This window comes from Antedon mediterranea, chromosome 3 (assembly GCF_964355755.1).
Source record: "Antedon mediterranea chromosome 3, ecAntMedi1.1, whole genome shotgun sequence".
NCBI lineage: Eukaryota > Metazoa > Echinodermata > Crinoidea > Comatulida > Antedonidae > Antedon > Antedon mediterranea.
The window spans coordinates 34,235,257-34,262,599 of NC_092672.1; the positions used below are offsets into that span (position 1 = coordinate 34,235,257).

Here is a 27,343-nt window from a genome sequence, read left to right on the forward strand (position 1 = left end):
TATTTCACAACATTATATAGAGTTTAGGTAATTTAACCGATTGTAATGTTGTATTTAGGATGTTTTAATTCCGATTGTATTGTAGTATTTAGGATGTTTTAATTCCGATTGTATTGTAGTATTTAGGCCCTGTTTTAATTCCGATTGTATTGTAGTATTTTATTTAAGATTTTCTAATTTCGAATCCGATTGTACTAAAATTTAAAGTGTTTAAATCCAGATAGGAATAACATAGGCCTAGTATATACTTTAATTTTGATTATACTTTAGTGTTTAGTTTAGTTTTTATATATAATAAGTAAGTATACCTACTTATATAGTTTTTATTTATTTATTTATTTATTCATAGGAATCACCTTTATATCGGTGTCACACATTTATCAGTTAATGGTGCATCCAATTTACAGCAGACAAAATTACAAATAACATAAGCCACAAAGTTCTAAATACTAATACTGTACATAACATCTAAACAAAATGTAAACTAATTAATTAATTAGATCTGTATGAAAATACATAATACGTAAATTGTACAATAATATAACTACAAAAATAAAAACAGAACAACAAAAATACAGGATAGGCCTAATAAATAAATAAAACTTACAGATACATCCTCATAGGGATGTCTGTAGCTTGTTTACTATATTAATCAATTAGTTAATTAAATTACAAATAAAATAAAATTAAATATAATAATAAAATCAATTATCAATTATATTTTTTTAAATAATAATAATGATAATATTCGCTTTAAACTTGAAAATATTAATAATACTGATAATAAATAGATAATCCATTAACTCCATCAATAAACAATAACATTCATTTTTCCTAATCTTTCATTTTCAGTGAATAAATTGTCTAGCATAAAGTGTTGTTTTAATTTCTGAGATCCACAATTAAAATTATCCCAGTACATACTTAATTATTGTCTAACAGAAATAATGAAGGACATTTAAATAAAAAAGGGTTTACTGTTTCTTTTTCGTTAGTACTACACATCTTACATAATCCTGTGTTTATATGATTTGACCAGGATTGTCTACGACCCTCAAGATCTAGGAGAGTTCGATATTGCTTTAAATTTTAAATTGATACTCTTAAAATTAGTTTTATCTAACAAATATTGTTCAAGGTTTGGAGTTCCTTTATACATAGTATATTCCGTTAACGTTTTTTTGCATGTAATTTCGTTTTGCATTGGGCCTTTGAAAACCACTCGTTATGATCAACTTTTGATTTTTCCTAAATGGCTTTATCCAGTTAGTAGATGGTTCTTCATTAAATTTGTCTATAAAATTTGTTTTATTTAAAATATCTTTAGTTAATATAGTAATATTGTTTCAAAATCTTGGCATTCCCTAACACAGTACCTATAATAACATGCCTTATAAAAAGTACATGCATTGCTAGTTTTTGATGTTTTGTATTGTTACTTGTACTTTGTACTGTAGGTTACGTAACAGAACAATTGTATTGTCTTCCCATTCAATAGACACCCTTCTCTACATAAAATATAATAGACCACACCCCTATAATAATAATAATAATGGTATAGTCCATATAAGTCGAGGTGGCCGAAAACGGCATCTGATCCCGCTTTAAATCCTTGTTTGTATCAAAACTACAGGGAATTAATATAGGCTTAACAATTGTTTCAACAATATAATATCAAAAATATATTAATTAATTATTGAATGCAACGATCATTTATATAAAGAAAAGCCTAACTTTTAATTAATGTGTAAGTTTATATGTGAATCTTACGTAAAGGTACCGGGAAAGGTACCACATTTATTTTTAGTAATTTGTATGATATTTTTGTCAAGCAATGTATGTAAACCCCTTCTTCCTGGTACAAATGCCAAGACAGTTAGCCTACTTAGTCGAGCACTAAAATGTATTTATTTAAAAATCAATGGGCCTTTTGTTTTCTAAATGAAATAAAGTTCCTAAAAAGATAAAAAATAAATGTATAAAATACAGCAGGGAGTTGTAAAATTATTTTACACCAACTCCCTGGTGAAACTAAAATCAAGTTTTTTCAGAGTAATGATTTTCAATACATTTTACATGTATTATAACATAGTAAAATTATCTTTAATATTTTTTTTATTAGATTCGGTTTACATCAAAGATATAATAATTTCCTTGGGAGTTGTTCTCCCTGCTTAAACATCGGAAACATTTATAATTTTTCTAAAAACGATTAAAAAAACGTTAACAATTTAAATCGTTTCGCGCAATCAGAGAAAATGAGTTGAGCGCCACCAACGACCAACTTAATTTTAGTGCCAAAAAAAAAAGTGAACGTGTGTGCATTTTTTGAGAAGTCAACAGAACAGGTTGTTTTTGTGGAAAGACATTGGGTTACTATTAAAAGTAAAGAAACTTATGACTGAAATCTTTTATTCTGTGAGTTTAAAATACAGGTATGTGTTTAACTGAATTCAAAATGATTCTTTGTAAGCGTATGTCATTTATATTACAGAAAAACAACAGAGGCTAGCTAGCTTCAGAGCCAGCAGAGACCATTTCTGGGCAGACGATCATGTTAAATTAAGCATGTTTGCTTAGGGTACCATCAATCAAGTTTGACAGGCATGCCAGACAACAACAATGGCCTAAAATTCTGAAAAATATGGATACTAAATGAATATATTCTGTTTAGTTATATATTGCTTATATTCTTTCACAGGATTCATCTATAATTTCAAATAAAGCTAAAATCTAAAAACTTATTTAATTTCCACGTTTTCATATATTTTTTGTGTATATTTATTTGTTACAATTTATAGATAGATGTGATGTTTTTCTTTTAATATTCCTTTTTTGTTTATTAGATATTTTTTCTTTATATTTTGTTATAGAATAGATATGTTTTAATTTATTAATGATGTTATTTTTGACTACTTCATGTGAAGAGGTAATAATGTACTTTAATAATTCATTTCATTCTTTCTTTCTTTCCTCAATAAACAGTTGGAATCTTAATAAATTGATAATCTGTTTTTTTTATGTAATATTTTCTCTCAAAATAATCTATTCTGATGCGGCAGATCCTTCCTCCAAACAACAATGTGGGAGATGACGCCCTGGGGATTGGTTGTGTGAATTTCGAATGAAGAAAAAGGGGAAGACTTTAATAAAATGTGGACTAATGGGACCCTTTGTTAGGATAGGCCTACTTAGCTTGTAAAAGTTTTATCTGTTGAACTTGAAAACCTCCGGGTTTTCTTGTTTATGTACCCTAGATATAAAGAAAATGTACATATAAAGATAAGAAATATTAAAACAAACCTTTGTCCTATAATATTAAAGTGTTTGTACAATACCACTGTTTAAACTTTTTGGGTTGATTCCCCAACCATCATGAGATAGCATGACTTGTCAACCAATGACTAGTTGAAATGACATCATTTAGTGTTAAAAACAAACTTATGAACACAAGAAAACAGGTGACACAACCATTTAAAGGGATTTTTTTTTAGTCATGGTTGTCATCTTATCATCATCATACATATTATGTACATAACACTAAATTATGTACAGTATATAACATTGACCTGGGTAATGATATGTACATAACATTGACCTGGGTAAATTATGTACATAACATTAACCTGGGTAATTATGTATATAACATTGACCTGGGTAATGATATGTACATAACATTGACCTGTTTATTTTTATTTAAAATAACATAAGAAAATAATTTAGAAACATTTGTTTGTATCAAATGTATTTACATGACATTGACCTAAAAGAAGATGTTGTTTATAACAATTGAAACTAGAAATCTAAGAAGTTGTCTAAATAAAAAACAACAATTATCTCTTCCGTTTGTATTATAATAGAGAAGGGTAAATTACCTTGAAAACATTCTTTATTTCAAATTATTTACATAACTTTGACCAGTTTTAGTATTGCCTAAAACAATTCCTTCAACAAAACTAAGGACACTAGGTTTCATGATTTATTTACTGTAGCTAAACAAAAATAATCATGTCATGGAACTACAAACGTGATGAAAGAAAGAATAGAAAGAAAAAAAAAACCACTTGATATCATGTGCACATTGTACCTGAATGTTGTAGCTGATAGATCTGATTGGCTGCTGCCTCATTCCCACCCACTTAAGTAAGCATTGACCATTCTGAAGCCTGATTCATCTGTTTGCACTGGCACGCAACAGCTCAAAATGAATTAATAATTATCTGCCTAGCTTATCACAACAGGTTCTATATAACATATGCCTTTTTATACTATTGAAAGGTACAGTATTACCGTCTGTACCACTGCTATTAAATATTACTCATTTGTTTTTTACAGTAATTTGCCTTGGAGTTTTTCACTTTAACAACAAATTAATTCAATTTCTTGGGGTTTTTTTTGCAGATTTTTTAATACAATTTGGAATACTGTCACAACAAGAAGGTTCTAAGGATTAAATGTTTTGATATTTTTGATTGAACATATTATGTTTTAAAGTGCTTAAAGAGTTCTTTTTTGTTGGATTTTGAGCGTCTACGTCTGTCATGCTGCACAGTTCAACACCAATACCTTATGGTAAGAACAACTATTACTACCAAATGGATACAGATGAACAAAACGACCCGGCGTACGTCCAGGATTGCGCAATAGATAGTACACGGAAAGCGCAGCAGGAGGAAGATTTGGAAGATCTTTATAGCCAACTTGCCCAAAAGGAACATGATTTAGTTCTTGCTGCGGAGCTCGGGAAAGCACTTTTAGAGGAAAATAATTTATTGTTAGAAAAGCAAGAAGATCTGAACACGGAAATTCAACAAGTTAAAGAGGTATTGTATACATTTAAAAAAAAATATTTATGTCAACTTTTAAAATGTTCTCTTATTCACAGAAAGTATCAACTTTTTAATGTTAAATTAAGGGTAGAGAGGTAGTATCTCTCTCTACTTAAGTACAAGTTGCTTACTGTACAACACTTGACAGAAAGACAACATGGTTTAAAAACAAGTACAGTGGATTACTACTGATATTAAAATATGGAATTCTCAATTCCATATGTTTTTAGGCAAATTAATATGCAATTTAATTAAATTACTTTTTACAATAATCAATTTAAAATAGCTTGAAACCATATTGTTATTTGGGTTTATGTTTATATTACAATCAAGGTAGTCCTTTAATTTAAGAAAACAAATAAAAAACAAACAAAATTTGTGTACGTGACTTTCGTACCGTCAAAAAAACATTTAAGAGGATCTGTTTTATGAATCAGTATGTATTGCATCAGGGAATACAATTATTTATAATTAAATTGTTAAATTAAATACTTAGCACAAATATTTGTGGTTCTTATGGCAGCCCCTGCATCTAGTATCTGCCTCAGACGTATTGGCTTATGCCTTTCCTCTGGTCAAGGTGGGCACTGGGCGAGAGAAGCCCTTGATCAATGTTAGGACCAATCAAGTTGCTTTAAAACAGTCTTGATATTGTTTGTATCAAAACCTGTTAGTGGCGGTAATTATCACTGTTGGTTTCGATTGAATAAAATAAAATAAATAAAAATATATTTCTTTTTATAAACAAAACATTTCATAGTTTGTTGTTATGGTACAGTAGGCCCTGTCTGCAATTTGGTATTTCTTTACAATTCATCAACCATATCACTCATTATTTTCTTTTTTGTTGAAATTATTGTTTTGATTATTTACAGGAAATTGTTTAGAATCCTGGAGCCAGATATTTTCTCATGAATTAAAACATGATAATAATAATACAATAATATTCATAATTTCATATGTCCACAAAGCCATCAATAAAACAAAGCTTGTTTACAAAATTAACGCTAACCTTGGAAGTGCTGGATTTACATATGATTATTTATTGCTTGTGTGGAGGAATTAAATGAATGGACTGTTTATGTAGTTCATTTTTGTATATTCTGTCAAAATAGAGAAATATACAGTTAGTTTATTCTTTACCATGGACCTATAAGTTGTGTCTGCAAATCATAATCATGAATTAAATAAATGAACTATGAATTAGCAGTAGTCCAATTTTGTAGTACAGTATTATACAGTAGTTTATTTTTCACTCATATTACCATGGACTTATAAATTACATATGTCTGCAAATCATAGCTCCATGAACTAAATAAATGAACTATTAAATGAATGGACTATTTCATTTGCAATAGTTCATTTTTGTATATTTTGTCATAATAGAGAAACATACAACAGTTTATTCTTTACTCATATTACCATACCTATAAATTATAGCTCCATGATAAATCTAACCTATACTAATTTTTTAATACATTATTTTTTAAACTGACATCTTTGTCAACAATTTTGGCACCATCAAGTGTGTGTGTTTTATTGCTTGTTGAACCATGTATATACTATATGACCACCAATTATAATCCAAGACTCGAGTACAGTAAATCCCACCCACCAAATTTAGGCTAAATTTCATACCCTTGGGACAATACTCGGGCATACTGTACAGCATACTGCAGTGTAGTGTAAAAATAGCTATTTTTTTGTATATTGATTCAGCATAAATTTATACTAATTTATTGATCAAGTATTTATTTTTTAAAATTGTAATGCAAAATAAGGAACAATAGTTGTACACAACAGAGAATGGTTACATCATAAATCAATATTTATTTTCATATTATGAATATCATGTTGTACACTGTATTTTATACATTGGTTGATTGACTGTTGGTTGCAACACACAATATTCAGATCATGGAGGTATAACTAATTTTATACCTCCATGCTCAGATCAATATTAATTCATTAGTAGGACTCCTAATGATGCGTCATATATGAACAAACCCTAGCATGATTACCACGTGGCCTTGGTTACATCCACAGCTGATAAGTGTGTGTGAATAGACCTTAAACTAATATTATACTATAAATTCTTTTTAATTATCATATTTAAAGGTATTTTAAAAACACATATTGGGTAAGGATGAACTTCTGATTACACAGTACTTACCATTTCTAAAGCTCTATCTACACTATCAAACTTGTGACAAAAAATGTTATTTCAATCATTAAATACATTATTTTTAGTCATTCTCTGTATAAGGGTATTGCTAAACCCCGCAAACCCCTGTACAGTATAACGGGAAAATGGCAACTTTATCGTCCTCAAAAAGTTAGGACGATAGAGTTTCATGCAAAGCTCCCACCACTTTGTTAAAGCTCATGCATAAATTATTCATGAGCACCGTCCTGGGGATTCCCGTCGTGTTTCGTAAAGTCCCTACTGTACCAAGTAAGTAAGGAACGGGGATGGGGTTTTACTCAATATACTGTACCACAATGCTATTATTCCATGTAGACACCATATAGATATCAGATCAATATAATCATTGGATTGTTGACTTAGATACCAGTATCAACAACAATGTGGACGTGTGTTCCAGTCCAACAATCTGTGAATAATATGTTTGCTTATCAACTTGAGCATTAAATTCTGATTTCATCATCTACAAGAAAGTGTTTTGTTTTGTGCAGAAAATAAACTTTCTATATTAATTTTCCCAGAAATACTATATATTTTTTATTTAAATCAAAATATTCCATTTATACTTTACATTCCATATTTTTTATTTTGCACAACAAGAACAAAAACTTATTACATTATAATTTGTTTATTAATTTTCCCAGAAATACAACAGTTTTTATTTAAAGATGTATTGTTCCCCAAAACATGAAAAATTAAGATTAATAAAATCAGACTTTAAACAGACCATTTTGCAGTTTTACTCAAGTTATTCACGTCTGTAAAAAGCAAACAAAAATAAAATTATTTCACTTATGAAAAGACAAAAGTAATTTTTTGCTTTAAATTACATATTTTCAGGAAAATAATTTTTTTTTTCGATCCAGTTTTTGGTCAATGTGAATAACTATTTATGTGACATGAAATGGCATATTCAACAACAAAAATTGTAACAAAAATGTTTATTTCAATCAAAACATTCCATTTATACATTCGGGATATTAATCATTGTGTTTTAAATTGCCAATGCATATTAATGTATTTCAATGACAAAATAGGATATAAATCTCAAGGACAGTATTTCTTGTGTACCATAGCAACCAAGAATGATTTCCTTAGTAATGTTAATTTATAGTACTTGACTAATGATATTTTGTAACCTACACAGAAGTGTGTTGATCTTAGTTTCCTACTGGATTTGTTTCTTTTGTAAGTACTTTTTAAATAATAAAGAGTATGACTAGTGTTTTCTAAGCATCTTAAAGCTCTGTCTACACTATCAATTTAGTTTGATTATATAAAACAGTGTGATGTACCCAAATATGGTATTGATATACCCAAATATGGTACTGTTATGACATCATTATGTCCATATATGGGCACATCACATTTTTTTTCACATAAAGTTTAATAGTGTAGACAGGGCTTAACATTTTATTTTTAGTATGCCTGCCAGTAGTTCTGATTTCAATGGCCTTTATTGTTTAGAACCTATGATGTTACTTTTTATGAGTTTGATTGAGTAGGTTTTCATTTTACCTTGAATTACCTACTGTAATTGAAATTATTCAATCTTTTTGTCAGCCTGGATTAGCAGTGCCCATTTCTCACAGGGCCTGTTCAGACTTATTTATACCCACTAAAGGGCCTTTCACACCTGTTCCGGCACGGTTCCGTCGAATCGAATGCCAATGTTTCGTTTTCATGACGCTCCACGCGGCCAAGCACCAATCGATATGCGCGTAGCCGCGTAAAAACGATTGGATTTGCCGTCGCCGGACCGGAACCGTACCGGAGCAGGTGTCAAAGGCCCTTAAGTCATGGACCAAGTTATGATTTATTTTGAACTGTCGCTTGTGATTGGTCGACTCACTTGCGTTGCATCCTAGTGGGAACCAAGATTAACTTTGGTTGGTTGGTAACCAACTTATCCAGGTAAACTAAACCTTATTAGGCCCTACTGTATACTATACAATATCTCATAATGCCTTTATTTACTGTAGAGGTTTGCTTTTGAAATTTCTAAATTATTTAGAATGTATAAATATAATGACCTGACAAACCTTCAAAGTACCCTCTTCCAAACCCCCACCACCTCCCTGTAAACATTGGACCTTTTAAATAGTGTGGTCCCTGTGGATTCCCTGTCCAATTCCTCTTTGTTTGTATACAATGTTTCTTCATTTAAACATTGTGCCTCTAATTTTAATAGCATGGTCCCTTGGATTGATTCCTTGTAATAATTTAATTGAATTTACTATGCAATCAAGATGATAAAACCTACACTGTGATTAATGATTTACTGGCTTATTTTGTAATGAATGAATTATAATAATCTTATAATATCTTGATTAATTTCAATTAGTATAATTAACAATGCTTAATCATGACGCTATAAATTTAATTAGAACTAACAATGAATCCAGTACCTTTAAGCATATTAATTTATGGTTATTTACAAGGAATGTCCGGACACAAGTATAAAGCTCTTTCCACACTGTCAAACTTTATGTGACAACAAAATGTGATATGCCCATATATGGACACGATTACGTCATATCACTACCATATTTGGGCACATCACACCTTTTTTTAGAAGTGTAGACAGAGCTTATTACAACAAATGTAATGCTTGGAGTCCCATGCCATATGTTACAATAAAAAATTAAAATTTGATATTAAAATATAAATTAGGCTGATCATGTATGATGCTAGGCTGATGATCTAAAGTTCGTGGGTTTGTCGAGCCCCTCATAAGAACCCCTTGTAAGAAACCCCCTTTTTTAACAAAGCTTTCACAAACATACTGTACAAATTAATTGACATTTCAAATTTGCCAAATTTACCATGTACCATTCCCATAGTAATATTTTATTATATCACTTACCACTTTATGTGAAGAAATAAACAGATTTTTTACTATAAGTAAATTATTAACATATATAATAGTTTAACATTAAAGTGTTCCTTCCATTTTAGTTTATACAGACTTACTGATTACTGTATGCTGCTAATCTTTCTATATAACTGTTGCTCTCCTTCACACTTCACAATAGAAGATTATGTTATATTGTATTCTAGTATGTGGGTGGTGGTGAATCTAATCTCTCATATTTGTTAAACAGTATATCCAGCTATAATAGCCACATTAACATTTTTTTGAGTAACATACTGTAACATGGTTGGTTGGTATAAAAAGTAAAATGAAAACTGAAAATCCGCATTTACATATTTTGTTTTGTTTGTTATGCAAAGTGGTATGTGATAAACATTATTACAAACATTTGTCAGACTAAAATACAATTTGAAGTAACGTACATAAAAATAAAAACTTTAAACTGAGCTTTGACGTGAACGATGTTGTAGGCAATTAAAGCGGACTGCATTAACATGCACTTAACATAGTAGAAAATGTTGTTTATTTACATTAGTGATTCGTTAATCTCACTTGACATTTTCAAAATGTTGGTTTTTCCCCTCAATCGTTCTCTTGACACTGTAACACTTTCCAATATTGACTCGTGTTTTAGTTTTACAATATGTTTTATTTACAATGAATTGTACTGGAAATAACCTATTCGATAAACAGTCATTTCTATTGTCAGATTAGCACTTTCAATTAATGTGTTGTCATGTATGCAATATATAAAAACAACATGTGCAAAGGGTTCCTAAACGTTTAGTAAAATGATAAATTGTTATTATTTGACGCCTGTATGGTTATTTCATACATAAGAGACCTACAAACATTCATTTGGTTTAGTTTTATATTTTATTGAGCATTCTGTATTAATTAGGTCAGGAATATTGTAAACATGCATTTATATACAGTACTGTACATGCCTATTTCAATCAATTTTGCTATATAAAAATGGAAATCGAAAAACAGAAAAGAATAAGACATACAAGATTATATAGTATAGGAAAAATCTCTTTAGAGGATTGGCAATATACTATGTATTGTTGTGTATAATAATAATATAGGGAATTATGCCTCAGTTTAATTACATTTTCAATTTGGATTATTCCAGGTTTCTGAGCAAGAAAAATATGAATTAAGACGTCAATTAGAGCAGCTACAAACGCAATATGACAGTAGACTACTAGATCTGCAAGATGAGGTTATATATCACAAAGATAAGAAAGCAAGCCAGAATGCTGTCCGTCGTTCCTCAGAGATAAAGCGACAAGAAATTATAGATGAATTAACGGAGCAAAACCAACGATTAACAACTCAATTGAAACAGGTACAAACAAAATATAAACATCATGGTCTATTTCGTGCCTAGCTTACCTGGATAAACCAACATTAGCATCTCTCTCCAAAGACAGGAATACACATTAAAAGTTTCTTACCCTTATGGTTCAATACTCATGGCTTGTCTCCTTGATTTTTTCTTGTCACTATTAACATTTATAAAACATCCATTACAGTTTATATAATGAATTGTTTTTAGTCACAAGAAATTCTCGTTATTTTTAGAATATGTATATAAAATTGCTTTTTTTTTCTTTTAGGCATCTCAGACTGAAATTGATTTACATAGTGAAGTAGATAAATTAAGAGAACAAGTAAATTCCAAGAACTCAACCATGCATAGCCGTAGTCAACTTTTAGAAACATTACAAGAAGAGGTACAGTTAATGTTGTTAGACAAATGTCAGAAATTTTAAACAGCTTCACAGAAAAAACAGATAACATTTTCTTTTTTGAAAGAGCTATAGTGTGAAAAAAACAGAGAGTACTTTATTATCTAAAAATTTTGAGGTTTTAGTTGTTTTTCGCTATGGAGAAGGGCGCCCAATTTAAAGTTTGCTTGCTCTGGTGTATTTTTTCCACTTATATTTATTATTGCTATGTTCAATATAGGTTGTATATTTATTATCTTACTCTGAATTTTGCTTTATTTTTGGAAATAAAAGTTATTATTAATACTAATACTTAGAGATATTTATCAACTGACTTCCAATAGAGTTATACAAAAAAAAAGAAAGCTCTACATACCACATTTTAAAAACAACCACTTTTTGTTCATTTTGTCGACACCCTAATTAATCATAATATTATGTTAAAATTGGATACTTCCTTCTGTACCCACCCATTTCTCCTACTCAGAGCTATTGCGCTTAACAGATTATATCCGCTAAACATTATTCACTTAATTAATTAATTATTTAATTAATTAGAGCATTATTCTGTTGTGTAAAATAATTAAACTTTATGTTTGTTACCTTTGCTTTCATTTTCTGTAGGTTGAAATATTAACCACCGCAAAATCAGAATTAGAAAAACGACTAAGTATTGGATTAGAAGAAAGAAAATCGTTAACTTGTTCTATAGAAGAAACTAATGATAATGTACATATGTTGGAAAGACGCAATAGAGAAACAGAAGCACAAGTTAGTATCATCATTATCTTGTCATAAATTAAGAATTTGATTAGTTAATCATCACCTTTGTTATCAACATAATAATCATTATTGTTGTTTTTCTAATATTTTTATATCAATGTTTTATAACTATTATAACCATCTGTTTCCTAAATATTATTTCATCATCATTATTATCATCACTATTATCATATTTTAATCATCATTTATTATATTTATGATATTTGAAAACAGTATTTGTAAAGGCAACATTAAGTCTATTTAGTATGTCTGGACAATAATTATAAAATAAAAATAACATATATTAATAACATATTAATAATTGTGTATAAAGAAGCTTCATCATTATTATATAATCATTATTATTGTTATTATTATCATCAGTTCATCAATAACTTTATTATCATCAATATTATCATATTTTTATCATCATTTATTGATAATATTCAAAAACATTATTTGTAAAAGGCTTTTTATTAATTACTTAGTATTCACAGAAATTAACAGAAAAGACGCGACTGCTAAATATAAATTATAGCCATCCCTTCATATTAACCTTAATGATATATTAATTCAATTTTGATAAACCACTTAAAGTTTTGAAAAAATAAAACACAATGCATCCCTGCCATTATATATCATCAGCAAAGATCTAGTTCTACAATTGCAAATGGATAAATACTATTGATTTGAAATGATGTCACAACATCGCGTGAGAAGAAACGGTTCGCAGTAATCTAAAGCAAACAATTAGAATCGTTGAAGACTAATTCTTATGATGAATTATATAATGGAATATTTTAAAGTACCCAAGTTATACTTTATAATCTTATAAAAACCTGTCTGTATCCGCTTTCTTTCGTGTGACAATATGCGTATATTCCTTACCACCACCTCTTTGATCATTGTATAATTAATTAAAAATAATCTCGTACTTAAATGCCTATCAGCCTATCTTTCATCATCGCTAATTTTTATTTTGTCGACTACCAAATTGTCCCGGATTGCGTCGGATGTCAATCTTCCTAATTCATATCGTGGAGACAGTTTGCCGACAGAGTGCAGTTTCCATGGCAACAGGTGATTAATTTTTCGATGAAAGTACTCTAAGGATAAATTCTACGAATGAGAACTGTCGGACTCCCGCTGTTTGTCAAACTTGCTTTTTATTTTATTAAATTTCCAGTTTTATACTTTTATTAGTAATTTAACCTTGAATATTCCTTGATTCAAAAACTAATTTTTAAAAAAATGTAAAAAATAAAAAATTCAGATATTAAAAAAAATATATTTTTTGTATTAAAAAAATATTAAAATTTAAATACAAATGAAGTTAATTTTTGTACATATTAAAAAAAAATTGAAATATGGATATTTTTTGTGTCATTTAATTGAATATATATTATTAATAATTGCAATTATTTGAAGATATTTGTAGTAGCAAGTATGAAATCTATTATTTACTCTAGGTAGTACGTATTAAAATGGATTACTCTCTATTTCTACTCTGTTTCACTATATTTAGATTAAGATACAAGATACAAGAAACTTTATTTGTCTTCTTAAAAAACAGAAGAAATGTTGGCTGCTGTCAGCTAATTCGATTAAAACATATATATATAAACTGACTAAAAAATGACAAAATTATGAAACGCTTACATTAAAACTGGTTTCCTCTATATATACATTTTTGTTTACTCAACATAAAGCATTTCATTATAAATAATACAAAAATATTAAAATATTCTAGAATGATGAAATTTCTACTATTATTTCATTCATTCATATTGCACAAATGACAAAGAACTCATTGTTTTATTTATTTCACATGTCAGTCAGTTGTCTCACTCACTATGAATCAATAATACCAATTGTATTAATCTAGTTACCTGTGTGCAGACGTGTTGCCCTAATTCTACTATAAACATGATTTTCATGGTCACTTTTAATTATAATAGTAAATCATCAGGTATCACGCGATATGAATTATTTCATAATCAAAAGCTGTTTCCAGTTAAGTTTGGTATTTTAATAACTGATTTATATTATAACAAATATAAATGGTGTATATTAATTTAGTTTTTAAAATATGTTTGTTAAAATCATATGGAATGATGCGATAATATTCTCAGTGAAGACAAAATTTTAGAAATTAGTTAAGAATCAATTAAAATCATTATTAAATATGATTACAATTAATTTAATATTCAGTTTTCTTTCTAAAATAAAACAAATTTAGCCTCAATAAAAAATATGTGTCTACTTCATGCCTAACTTACCTGGATAAACCAACAATAGCCCATGCTCTCCAGAGGGAGGGCTTAGATACGAAAGTAAAAAGTTCCAAGAACACCCCTGTACCATAATAGACTAGGCCGCAACCACGCCCTCATGTAGGAGCATACCACCGTCATCATTTTCTTTCATAACTGTAATTTTGTTATTATTACCAATGGACAGACTGACAAACAAACTAACTGACAAACTAAACGCCTAAGATTTTATATTTTTTGATGTAATTTCAGTTGCGATTAAAAGATTCAGAACTCAAAGAACTACGAGAACACAACCAACAATTAAGTGAGCAAATAGAAAGTCAAAAATTGATGAAATTCTCTCTGGATGAACCGTTTCACGGAAGTAATTCTCTGATGGCAGAGCTGGAGAATGAACTATCCATGTCTGTGCCAAACTCTGCTACAGGGTTTGGCATTGGGAATTATAACGAGATCGAATGTGATGATGATTTTGAGGACGACGACGGCAACATGGAAGTTGAACTACCTGGAATGAGACCAACCTTTGATCAGGTAGTTTAACAATTATTATTTTAGTAAATAAAATTGTTTATTTGACCTTTGAGACCGTATCTCGCTATGATTACATATCATAATGTTATTGATTGGAAGCAAAGAAAAAGATAAAAATTTCTACATTTAGAATTACTATACTATAAAAAAAACAAAAATATGTGTGTCAAAGTCAACTGTTTGAAAGCCTTTAGAGCATAATAGCGTATTGTTATAGTATGATGGTTATTCTGATACTTATTATTAGAGGTTAAATAAGTCAATTGAGGCAATTTATCTTAACCGTCTTAAAAGAAAAACATTTTTTTTTTGTTCAAAATCATAAAATGAAATTGTTTTCGCTTCAAGGGCGACAAGCATCTGTATAGAAATGTTGATGCTCTAGCTTATTATTGATGTAATATATCAATTTGCAATTTAATGACTAGCTCTTGTCAGTGCTATTGTGTACAGCCAGTAGAATCCATCTTAAAACTGACATTTTATTGAATTTTGACAAAGGTTGTGAAAAAGCTTAAATATAGCGATCAAAAGAAAGAAAAAAGAAATCTAAAAATACATTTCCAGTTGTTACATTAATCATTTAGTATATAATGAAAAACTTGAATTCTAGTCGTAAACAATTTGTGAGATTTTGAAAATCAAAAGCGTTTGAAGTCTTTATTGCTTCAATGTTTTCCCTACAAAACAAAACATGATTAAAAATTAATCATGGTACTCTCTTTATTTTGCAGAACATTTATTATGGAGTTTTTACAGAGCTTTTGCAACTTTTAGCAATATTAAAAGATGATAATTTAGAAGATGATGATGATGGTGACAATTTAGGTGCAATAACAGAAGATACAATTGTGGACTTGATATCAGAAATAAAGCAGCTTGTGGAAGCCAAGGTAACATCAACTGATAACATTAGTAAACTAGAAAGCCACTCCGAGAGGGCATACCTCCGCCTACTGTAAAATTCTCCTACATAAGATTTCTCCGGTAAAAATATATATATATATATTTGTGTGTGTCTTAATGCTGTTTGTGATTTAGGCTAATTTCATTACAAGCATGTGTATGCGAGTTTGGTGTAATGGTTATGTAACAAGCCTTTCAGTTAACAATAGCTTCAGTTGACTAACAATAGAACAGCAACGCGAAAATCAAACGAGTGAATTTGAAAAGAAATAGGTTTTTTAAACTACTCGCATCAAAAAATGTGCACATTAAATCAAATTATGTTTTAAAATTACAAATCACAAATTATAACTATTGCCTCTTGTTAAAAAATTAAGTTTTTTAGACAAGTAGTTCTCGAGAAAATGCAATTTCAGTTTACTTGTTACTTTAAGACTGCTCGCCGGCTTTTGAAAAATTCTGTCCTATCTTTTAACACTAGCAGGTCTAAAAAAGTATACTAAAAAGTGGTCCAGAATTGGGACTGTGGTCCCAAATGGTCCCAAAATTTAATGGAATGGTCCTTGACCACATATCTATCTGTCTATTCATTTTGGTAAAGATCTTGTAATTACTTTTTGAGTAATCCTGCTAACAAACAAACAAACAAACAAACACACGCTACCGATTACATATACCTCCTTGGCGGAGGTAAATGATATAACATCAATTGATAACATTAGTAAATGATGTAACATCAACAAATAACATTAGGCCTACAAAGTTAACATAAGAAATATTTGGATTGATAACATTGTTTAGAATTTACAAACACAACCCTAGTGGCATTTTCCGGACGAAATTTACTCCAACTGGTATTAAACAACTTTTTCGTTAAGCTCTGTTTACATTATCAAACAAGTTTGACAAAAAAAAGTGTGATGTGCCCATATATTTGATTGAAATATATATTTATACTGGGTATGGTAGTGATATGCCATATGGTAGTGATATGACATCGTGTCCATCAAATTTTTTTGTCACATAAAGTTTGATAGTGTAGACAGAGCTACGGAGACGGAGGAGTTGGATAGCCGAGTGGTTAGGACACTTGACTGTCGTACAGATAGACCCGGGTTCAATGCCCGACAACTCCCAGTCCACTCAGCTGTAAAATGAGTACCTGGTTGAAAATACTAGGGAGAAAAAAGGCGGCGTGGAAAGGAACTGGCCACCCTACCACATAATGCCGAGGCTTAGTACAATGAGCTCCTAACAGTTCATTCCCCTACGTTCAGAGAACACGGGACTCACCCTTTACCCTTTTACCTTGTCTTAGATTTCTAACTCTCATAAGTCGAAAACTGATGAAATAAGTGCAACATTGGAGTCTGACCTGGAACAAATGCGAGACGAGTTGTACAAAACATATAGCCAGCTGGAGGTCTTACAGACTGAAATAAACCGACAGGACAACGAACTACGTCAGAAAACAATAGAAGTTGAAGCTGTAACCACGAAGGTAAATCAACGATGAAGGGATCATGTGACTTGTAGTCATGTGATTTATGGTCATGTGATCGTGTTATGATGAACACCGCTATTTATATATTTTTTATTTTACGTAGTACATCCTAGTATCTTTCCTAGATATCTATAATTTATACCCCCTTTCCCATCATTTTTATTTTTTCTCCCTTATTTCTCCTTTATTCCAAAAAAATAAAAAATATTTATGTAGCCGTTCAGGTTAAAAAAAATTTTATTGGAGAGAGAGAAGTATGAAAAAAATTGACAAATGAATTATATTTATTGAATACATAAATAAATAAAAGTTTACCTCATTGTATATTGATACATAGATGTATAATGTGTGTCTAGAGAACAAACATACAATCTCTGCCTTTAAGTTGAAAATCCTAAAATTGGTAACAACAGAACTGCAATATATTAAGAATAATGAAAGAGCCTATAATATATGTTCATTTAATTTACCTTTAGCCATTTTGTATTCAATAAATTGCAAATTTTGTCAATGATGTAGAATCAATAACCATGTTGTTGATTAACTCTAAACTATTGTGGGAGTTGATTTCCAAGGCTATTAAATTAAATATAACCTTTTGTATTAAATGTTGTACTTGAGAATAATATAATTATATCTGTGTTGCCTTGTATTCTTTCTTTGTTTTTCTGTCTGCAACCAACATTTTTCTAATTTGTAGAAATTTATTTCAGTTTAATTGATTGTTTTGTGATTTGATTATAAACATGATGCGGTAATTAAGCGAGCTTAATGAGCGCTTTTAATTGACAGTTCGCTTGATGAGGAATATTTGTTGATGTTCATTAAACACAAAGTATTAGCTTAGTGAGTCTTCGTATGTGGCCGCTTTATACAGTGTTGATGTACGTCTCTCTTAAATGCAATTGCTAAATAGCTGATGTTACAACTCTTAGATGCGTAATTAGTTTGCTACGTGACTTAGTAAATTGTGGGTGGTTTGCTGATTGTGAAAAGTCAACATTTTTATTGTATTAGAAATAGAAAATGTAGAGAGGGACGCTTAGAAAGGGAGTTAATATTACTGTAAAATAATGACATTAGGGAGGTTTCGCAATCTTACGAATACGATAACGAAAACGGATACGTCATACATTTGTGAAACTTTTGAGCTGATCCCCATTTTATATTCGTAAAGCGTATTCGTGTTGACGAATATCACCAGTCATATTCGTAACTACAAAACAAGTTAGTTTTTGATCTATTTTGCACATTTTGCATTTGAATCAGGAATGATTCATGATTATAATATAATTATAGATTTATTGAAAGTAATTTACTAAAGTAATTTACTAAAATGCCAAGTCAATTTCGATAAATAGCAGTTTTTAAAGTTCTCACTCGCTTTGATGTTACGCTAGGCCTAGGCAGCCAAGCACCAAGCAACACGTACCTGCTCTTCGCTCAAATTTACCGCAGTCATATTTTGGACGCGCCTCAATATTTCATTGCCATGCGAAACAGATTTTTTTATGGCTTACGAAAACGAATACGTGTGCGTGACGTTTTCGTTATCGTATTCGTAAGATTGCGAAACCACTCTAATATGTATATTTTTATGGGAAAAAAAATTGTTCACTGGAATAGTGTTCATCCACAAAATAATATGCAGACTTACAGTTGCTTTGTGTAACATATAATATTTGTTATTTTTACATACAGTACATGCATCAAATTAATTTGATTTATACCACCATTTTTTAAGCTAGTTCACAATGAGCCTGGATTCTGGTCCAGTGGCCAGTAAAAATCATACAAAAATAGGTGTAGTGTTAATGTTTAAGAAATAGGACTAATAACATATGCATGAACCACAGAAAAACGTACGATAGCCCAGAGTTTTTCTCTGGCCATTGGATAGATTTCAAGCTCGGTATAAATGTAGCGTTGCTTTGAGGACAAAAAAACATCATGTTGATATAAACTTTGCGGTACACCACATATATTTACTTCTGAAAAGAGATGTTAAATTTCTTGTCGTTAGATCAATATACTTTGATCTTCCGCAATAGGGAGAACAAAAAAACATGTCATAAGTTGATATAGCTGACATCACCATACAATAATCAATATCTCACAAGCAGTTTTAAATTGGACTTCCCGTTGACATTTGACCTATTGATTAAACCCAAGTATATAATCTAAAGCCATCTGTCTCCGAAATCTAATTAATTCTAAAATATAACAATTTGCAGAAAGCTACAGACATTTTAATGTGCATGTGCAATTTGTGGGCTGCGATTATTATCATCTCCACAAAGAGACAGAAACTTTGCCGTGAAATAATATAATTTGGGTGACTACAACAACAAAGTTGTGATACAGTATACAGAACCTTAAAATAAACTGAACATGGCCGAGGGCTTGGGTACGAAATTTGGACAAAATTAGAGAGTGGGATTATACTACTTGAGCATGGGATTATATTTGGTCATCTATATATAAATATCTGTACAAGAAGTTAAATTATTACTGGCTGCCTTGTGTAAAATACTAAAAGCTGGTAAAAAAAATGAGTGAAATGGAGAAACAGAGACTTTGGCCTGAATGATAATAAACAATTTAAACTTTAAGTGGTTGTAGTATTTTTCACATAAATACCGGTAATAAAAATTTTAAAAATAGACAATGTAGTTCATTAAGTATGTGGTATTCAATAATTAACATTTATGATGTTAGTTTTTAGGAATAATATTTTCCTAAGAGATTATTTTGATGTGTGGGAGGATCGAGACTTTTTGTACTACGCCCACTTTGTATTCTTAGATGAATGACATTTTCTTTCTGTTTTTGAATGAGGTAATTAGGATGGCCTCAAATAGATTATAATTATGATGATAAATAATGACTTTTAGTTTTAGATATTAATGGTGCGAGGTAGGGGTGGGGTGGTTGGGTGCTGGGGGTCGTGGGTAAAATGTATTGATTTCATTACAGAGGATGTAATGATTCAGATACTGCATGCAGATATGATGATGATAAATAATTACTTTTAAATATTAATTAATAATGAATGGTGTGCGTTAGGGGTATGGTGGTTTGGTGGTTGGGTGCTGGAGTAAAATGTATTTATTTATTAGAGGAGTATCGAGATATTGTGTGCAGATATAATGATGAGAATAATGATGACTATTTGATGGTTGTGGGTGTAACATGTATTTAATTAGAGGAAACAGGATAGTCAATATGGTAATTGTGATTATGATGATGGCTGTGAGCCTTTATAAAAGGATGGTCAACAATGATGATGCTTATATGAATTATAAAAGTGTAGAATAACTAATTTTTGTATTTATAAACTTTAAAATTGCATTGTAAAAAACAGCCTGATTCTATGTACTGACCACATGGCATTATCTGTCTCATATCAAATAATATACAGTGTACAGTATTACCTGTGGTGCCTATAATTATTAAGGTTAGATTAAGCTTACAGCCTATTATACAGGCATCACATGTGACAAATATGTGATGGTTAGATTAGGCTTATGGCCTATGATACAGACATTACATTTGACAAATATGTGATGGTTAGATTATGCTTGCAGCCTATAATACAGGCATCACATGTGACAAGTATGTGATGCTGTATCACAGAGTTTGCTTATAATAGTAATACTGTATAAATGATCGGCTTAATAACAACTACTTAAAAAGTTCCCACACAGAAAGCTTCCAAAAGCTCATTTCATACCACCTTGCATCAGTCTTAACCCCTCTTCGCTTTCTATCTCTTACTCAACTCAATCCAGGCATGCTTAAACACACAGGTACCAGACTTCGAGGAACATGAGACTCATGATATGATCTCGCACCTGTTTCTTACCCACGAAGATCTCACTGAGGTAGGTCTCACACATCCGTTCTCATCATGTATCTTTATCCAACATTTCATTGACATATTTTTTATATATTCTAAAAGCATGTACACTCATTTTGAAATCATTCTGCGGAAAATGCATGACACACTTTTAAATGAAAGCATGAAAGTGATTTAATATTTTTATTATATTTGTTGGTGGTGTAAAGAAACATTCGAAATACAGTAAAACCTCTTTTTAAGACACACCTATTAAAAGAGACACTTTTTCCTGTGAAATAAATGATATTGTTGTAACACTACCATTCAATGGACATTTTGTTGGCCCTAAAGGTGTCCCCTTTATAGAGGTTCTAATGTATAAGCATACCCTACAATATTTGAAACACTGAAGTACTAATTTAGAGAAATATTTTATTTATATTTTGACAGGTTAATATAACGCAATTGCTACATAAAGTTAATTTGCATATTCCACTTGTATAGCCAATCATTGTTGTATGTAGATTTTGTTTAATATGCTAATTATGCTTTTGCATGCATGTTTTCAATATGGCTTAATATTTATGCCTGGTTCTATGTATACGATTATTATTTAAAATATGCAATGTTCATATTTTAGTTGAATATGGATGTAAACTGTAATATTTAATTTTACTTTTTTATATGATTTTTCATCTAACCACTAAATTATTAATTTTCAATAGATTTTGTTGGGTTTATATACTTCATTTATAACCATTAAATGTGTGTGTTTAATTTTAACAATAAATTTAATATTATTTTGCTGTTAAGATATCAGAACATGATTCTGTGCTGCAGGAACTGGAACTAAAACATAAAGATAGCTTAACAAAAGATCGCATGATTCAACAACTTCAAGAAGAACGTGATAAAGCTCAAGCCAGGTAATGCATAGAATACTAGCAAACTAGACAAGAAAAGTGTGATGTGCCCAAATATGGTAGTGATAATGTTTAAATATGGTCGTGATATGACATCATCATGTCCATATATGGACGCATCACAATGTTTGTCACATAAAGTTTGATAGTGTATACAGACTTTAGTAGACTTTAAAATGTAATGTTATTATTAGTTATTATTTTTCAATTGTATATCATCATCAGTTATGCCTGTTTTTATTCGTCATGACAGTTTCCACTATTTTAAAATTTATTTTTTTTAATGGAGCACTTGAAAATGTGTTCATAGTTTTCTTTTTAAATTCAAAAACTCTGTCTACACTATCAAACTTTATGTGACAAAAAATTTGCCCATGGACATGATGATGTCATATCACAACCATATTTGGGCACATCAGACTTTTTTTTTATCAAACTAGTTTGATAGTGTAGACAGACAAAATTTCTTTCAGAATTGTACATATAAAAGTTATTATTTAAAAACTATGTTATAGTATTTTTTGTAGTAAAATAAATCACCATCTACTCTGCGTAACTAGGTCTTTAGATGTATAATGAATTGCTTTTAAATTTAAAATAACAAAACTATAATTTATTAACGATTTCCCCCAAAAAAAGAGAACAAAAACAGAAATTGCAATAACCTTGAAAACAAAAATCACATCCATTAATACTAATGATATTTTCAAGGCTAGAATAATAACCAGCTATTCTTTAGATTTTAAATAATGAGAATAAATCACTTTTTATCGTTTTAATATCCTAGCCATTGGTCTTTCATGTTTTTTTTCATATTAAGAGAAGCACAACAGCAGTGTAAACTAATTCAATTTATTTTTACAATAAAAATAAATTTAATTTTATTTCATAAATATTCTAGATATACGCCCGTATTCTTAAACCGGACTTTAGTCGTAGTTCGAGCTAAAACTAAAAAAATGACGTCATTTTAATTCATAAACCGAACTTCAACTAAATCACCGACTAAATCAGGCCAACTTCGACTAAATCGAGACGGATTTTGATCGATTTTTTTAGTCCTGGAGGGGGCAGGCTAAATGGTCGACTAAATGGTTTTTAAACGATGTTTATAAAAAACGTAACAGTCATTGAGTTGTTATATTGGCCAGATATTGAAGAATGAAATATCTATATTTATATTAGCTTAATTAAATATACATTGGTATAAGTTATAATAATGAAAATCATCTTTATTTACAACCGTATACAAACTACATTATTTTCTTCGCGCAAGTCCGACTTGAACTACGTCACGCCATAGCGACAATGGGAGAGAGCGGCAATTCACCACGCGATGGAATGTTTATGGGGCCTAGCGCTTTCTTGTCACGCTAGGAAGTTCGTCGCGATCATACTTTGTTTGAGGCCTAGAAAATATGAAAGTTACCGTACCGCCATGGTTCCTAAATATATTTTGAAGATTTTGTTTGTTGTTAATCAAAAGTACTTCACTGTTAAATTAATACTGATCTTGATTGATCTCTTCTAATAATTAACGATTACAATTATTTTTCATGTATATAGTCCTGATGCGTAAAAAGTTTTGTAAGAAAATGGAAAGTGATATCAATGAGCAAAATTTCGTCTGCTCCTCAAATACTCTCTTGTCATTGGCCAATGTTTAGCCTTTGTTACCCAGACGTGTGCAACTCGACTAAAAGCTCGACTTCATTAAGTCGAACTGCAAACTTCGACTACTTTGTTTTTGAATCGAATTTGAAGTAATAGCTCGAACTACGAGTAAAGTCCGGTTTAAGAATACGGGCGTTACTGTAAGCATATTGGGATATTTTTTGCGCCTATTGATATTCTTGCAATTATAGATTTCCTATGAAATAAAATGGTTGCTTTTAAAATTAAAACATTTAAAAACTTTATTAACTTTAATTATTTCAGAAATAAAATCTATATATAAAAATGTGTACATGGAAAAATTGTTTTCCTCGACAGAAATGGTAAAACAAACAAAACATTCACAATTACATCATACATTTTCTTTTGATTATTTTTGACAGGATTGATGCGTCAGAAAGAGAAATTGAAAAAACTAAAATGGAATTAAAAGCACTTGATTCTCAATTGTTGAGTACAATACAACAAAAGGCATCATTATCACATCAGTTGGATGAATGGCAGGTACTGTATGATAGCCACATCTGGTACAATGTGTAATCACTTTCTATTCTCATGTAATGTGGTAGTGGTTGGAGCGAGTGCCATGTTTGTACACAGTTTTTACAATTACATAACCATTACTTGGAATAATATAATTTTGCCATGTGTAGTACTTGCTTTATAAGTTGTTTTTTAGCAAGCACGATCTAAGCGCCTACAATTTTCAAGTTATTCTTAATTTGAAATTCAGATTATGCCAATTCATTCATAACTTCAACAACAAAAATTGAAAAATTTGTTTTCTTTTAACATAGGCCGGAATTATCACATATAAATACATTATACCTGCTAACTCTTATGTATACTGTAATACGCGAGTCTCACCCATTTTTCATGCCTCGCGTATACGTGGCTATTTCACACGCATCCATAAAAAATATTCAGAAAAACATTATTTTTAAATTAACTTGCTGTTTACACTAAACTTAAGCTCTGTCTACACTAGTTTGAAAAAAAAAAAAGTTTAATGTGCCCAAATATGGTAGTGATATGCCCAAATATGGTAGTGATATGCCCAAATATGGTAGTGATATGACATCATCATGTCCATGGGCACACCACATACTTTTGTCACATAAAGTTTGATAATGTAGACAGAGCTTTACAGTTTATTGTCCTTGTCCGATAAGACTTGTTCCACCATCAGAACTAGGAGCGCGTCGGTCTCGAACCCATTACAATATTGTTAAGTTGGTTTTAAAACTGTGCTGAACTCAACCAGATTTCCTATATTTTGCATTGTAACATTCGCAAATGGAGGCCTGGGCTGAGTTTGCCTGTGACTGTTATTTATTTCATCAAAGGCCATACAAAAAATTTGATTAGATGTTTTCTGAATATTTATGTTGTAGATCATTTCCTGTGTACAGGAGGTTGAATATTAATCAAAATAATTAACGGTTTAAATATTTCACCTGTAGCACATGAGAATAATATTATTTGCAAATCCAGGTACCTGGATCAATGCAGTCATGCACAACATAGTACACCCACTGTACTGATTGCGTGCAAACGAACGTTGCTGCAATTATTTTGAACTCATTTGCAAAATTTACTCTCCCCAGCTGAAAATAAATAGATCAGTCTACCTTGTAGATATAAATTAGTTTTTGTCATGGTTTGGTTAAGTGCGATGAAGGATATGGATATCGGCAACAGAATATTAAATAAATATATATAATGTGATGATTGTATTTGAATAGTGTACCATATGCTTACAAGCAAAATATCCAGAATGGGGATGAGAAATGCCAAAATTCCATCTATTTATGTGTTGTAGTGGATAGTGAAAAAATGGTATTTCTTACACTATCAAACTAGTTTGACAAAAAAAATGTGATGTGCCCAAATAATAATGGTAGTGTATATGCCAAAATATGGTGGTGATATGACATCATCATATCCATATATGGGCACATTTTTTTGTCACATAAAGTTTGATAGTGTAGACAGACCTTTAGGAGTAAAATTCACTTCCATCTTTAACTATTACCTAAACAAATTTAACAATCAAATTGTTCTAATTTAAAATATTTAGGATGATATACATCAACTTCTGGACAAACGGTTAATCTCCGAGCTGAGTGAGCAAGAAAAACGATATTTGAAACAGCAACACCAGGCGTCAGGTAGTAGTAGTCCTGAAGAAAAGAAAGTACGCTCTTCTCCACGAAGGTTTAGCCTCTGGCCTAGCAGTAGGTGACATTAGGTAAGAAATTGTCCTTTGGATGGGATGTAAAGCCGTTGGTCCTGTGTGTATACATTGCTAATGAGCATGATAAAGATATTATTCGATAAAGAGCAGGAGTCTTTTATATCAAGCTTAAAACCTTATCTACACTATCAAAATTTATGTGAAAAAAAATTTGATGTGCCCATAATGGACATGATGATATATCACTACCATATATGGGCATATCACTAGCATATTTGGGCATATCACACTTTTGTCAAACTAGTTTGATAGTGTACACATAGCTTTGTATTAATGTTTATATAAGACATTTGTTTTCTTTCAAGCTCTTAGTTGCCATGGCATTATAACGACAACCTATCACAATTTAATTGACAACAGCTTCCGGAAACCTATTGTACTTTTGCAATTATTGTACTGCTTTTACATCTCATTATACAATGAATAATACATGTATTTATACAATTTCTTTGTATTTCTTAATAAAAAAACTTTTTTTATGATATATGCAATTCGTTTTTTTATTGTCAAAATGATTGCAAAAATATTATTTCATATTCAAATTAAGTTTTCACAAAAGTTCAAATAAAAAGATTGTATTTGTCTATAGACTACTGTATGCATACTCATTTTACAATGATCAACAATATATTTTTTAATTCAATTTTTTTCTTTTATATGAAATCCTGTTCTGAAAAATAATTGTATTATATTATAATATTGTTCTCTAAAACAATCTTTTTTTTCTAACAGAGTTTATGGCTGTACATAACAGGACAGTTAGGCTGCAAGTTGCTGGTACAAAATTTGGACATACATCACACCAAGAATTATTATAAGGATCTTCAGTAAGAATGTGTCTAAAATCTAATGAATTAAATCAGTCTCGACATTTGTTTTATTTTATGTAACTCTTTGATATAAAAACTAGGTATGTCATTTATTAGTCATAATTAATGTATTTTAGTTAAAATTTATTTTTCGCACATACATTTTTTTCAAGTTAAAAAAAATGATGGTGTTGATACAGTAGCCTACCATTTA

The 27,343-nt window shown here is 30.2% G+C and overlaps 1 protein-coding gene across 3 annotated transcripts; it reads left to right on the top strand.

Moving 5' to 3' along the window:
• Positions 1-2,337: 2,337 nt before the first annotated feature.
• Positions 2,338-27,182, top strand: LOC140043903 (BICD family-like cargo adapter 1). Of its 3 annotated transcripts, none has more exons than XM_072088382.1 (13): positions 2,338-2,435; positions 4,402-4,823; positions 11,046-11,261; positions 11,533-11,649; positions 12,268-12,414; positions 14,931-15,215; positions 15,950-16,108; positions 17,440-17,622; positions 21,417-21,509; positions 22,280-22,392; positions 24,447-24,567; positions 26,144-26,314; positions 27,053-27,182. In XM_072088382.1, exons 2-12 carry the CDS (start codon positions 4,542-4,544, stop codon positions 26,306-26,308), a joined length of 1,881 nt encoding a protein of 626 aa, XP_071944483.1. In that variant the 5' UTR covers positions 2,338-2,435; positions 4,402-4,541; the 3' UTR covers positions 26,309-26,314; positions 27,053-27,182. The 3 variants fall into 3 exon arrangements, with proteins under 3 accessions (XP_071944483.1, XP_071944485.1, XP_071944484.1); XM_072088384.1 differs by having other exon boundaries at positions 21,435-21,509; XM_072088383.1 differs by lacking the exon at positions 2,338-2,435 and adding an exon at positions 4,227-4,278.
• The last annotated feature ends 161 nt before the right edge of the window (positions 27,183-27,343 follow it).

What these genes read in the sequence shown, in the direction of transcription:
- LOC140043903 (XM_072088382.1), top strand. Translation starts at nt 4,542, where the DNA reads ATGCTGCACAGTTCAACACCAATACCTTATGGTAAGAACAACTATTAC. An exon ending in AAATTCAACAAGTTAAAGAG is followed by an intron (nt 4,824 to 11,045) that starts GTATTGTATACA and finishes GGATTATTCCAG; the next exon opens with GTTTCTGAGCAAGAAAAATA. An exon ending in ATCAGTTGGATGAATGGCAG is followed by an intron (nt 24,568 to 26,143) that starts GTACTGTATGAT and finishes TAAAATATTTAG; the next exon opens with GATGATATACATCAACTTCT.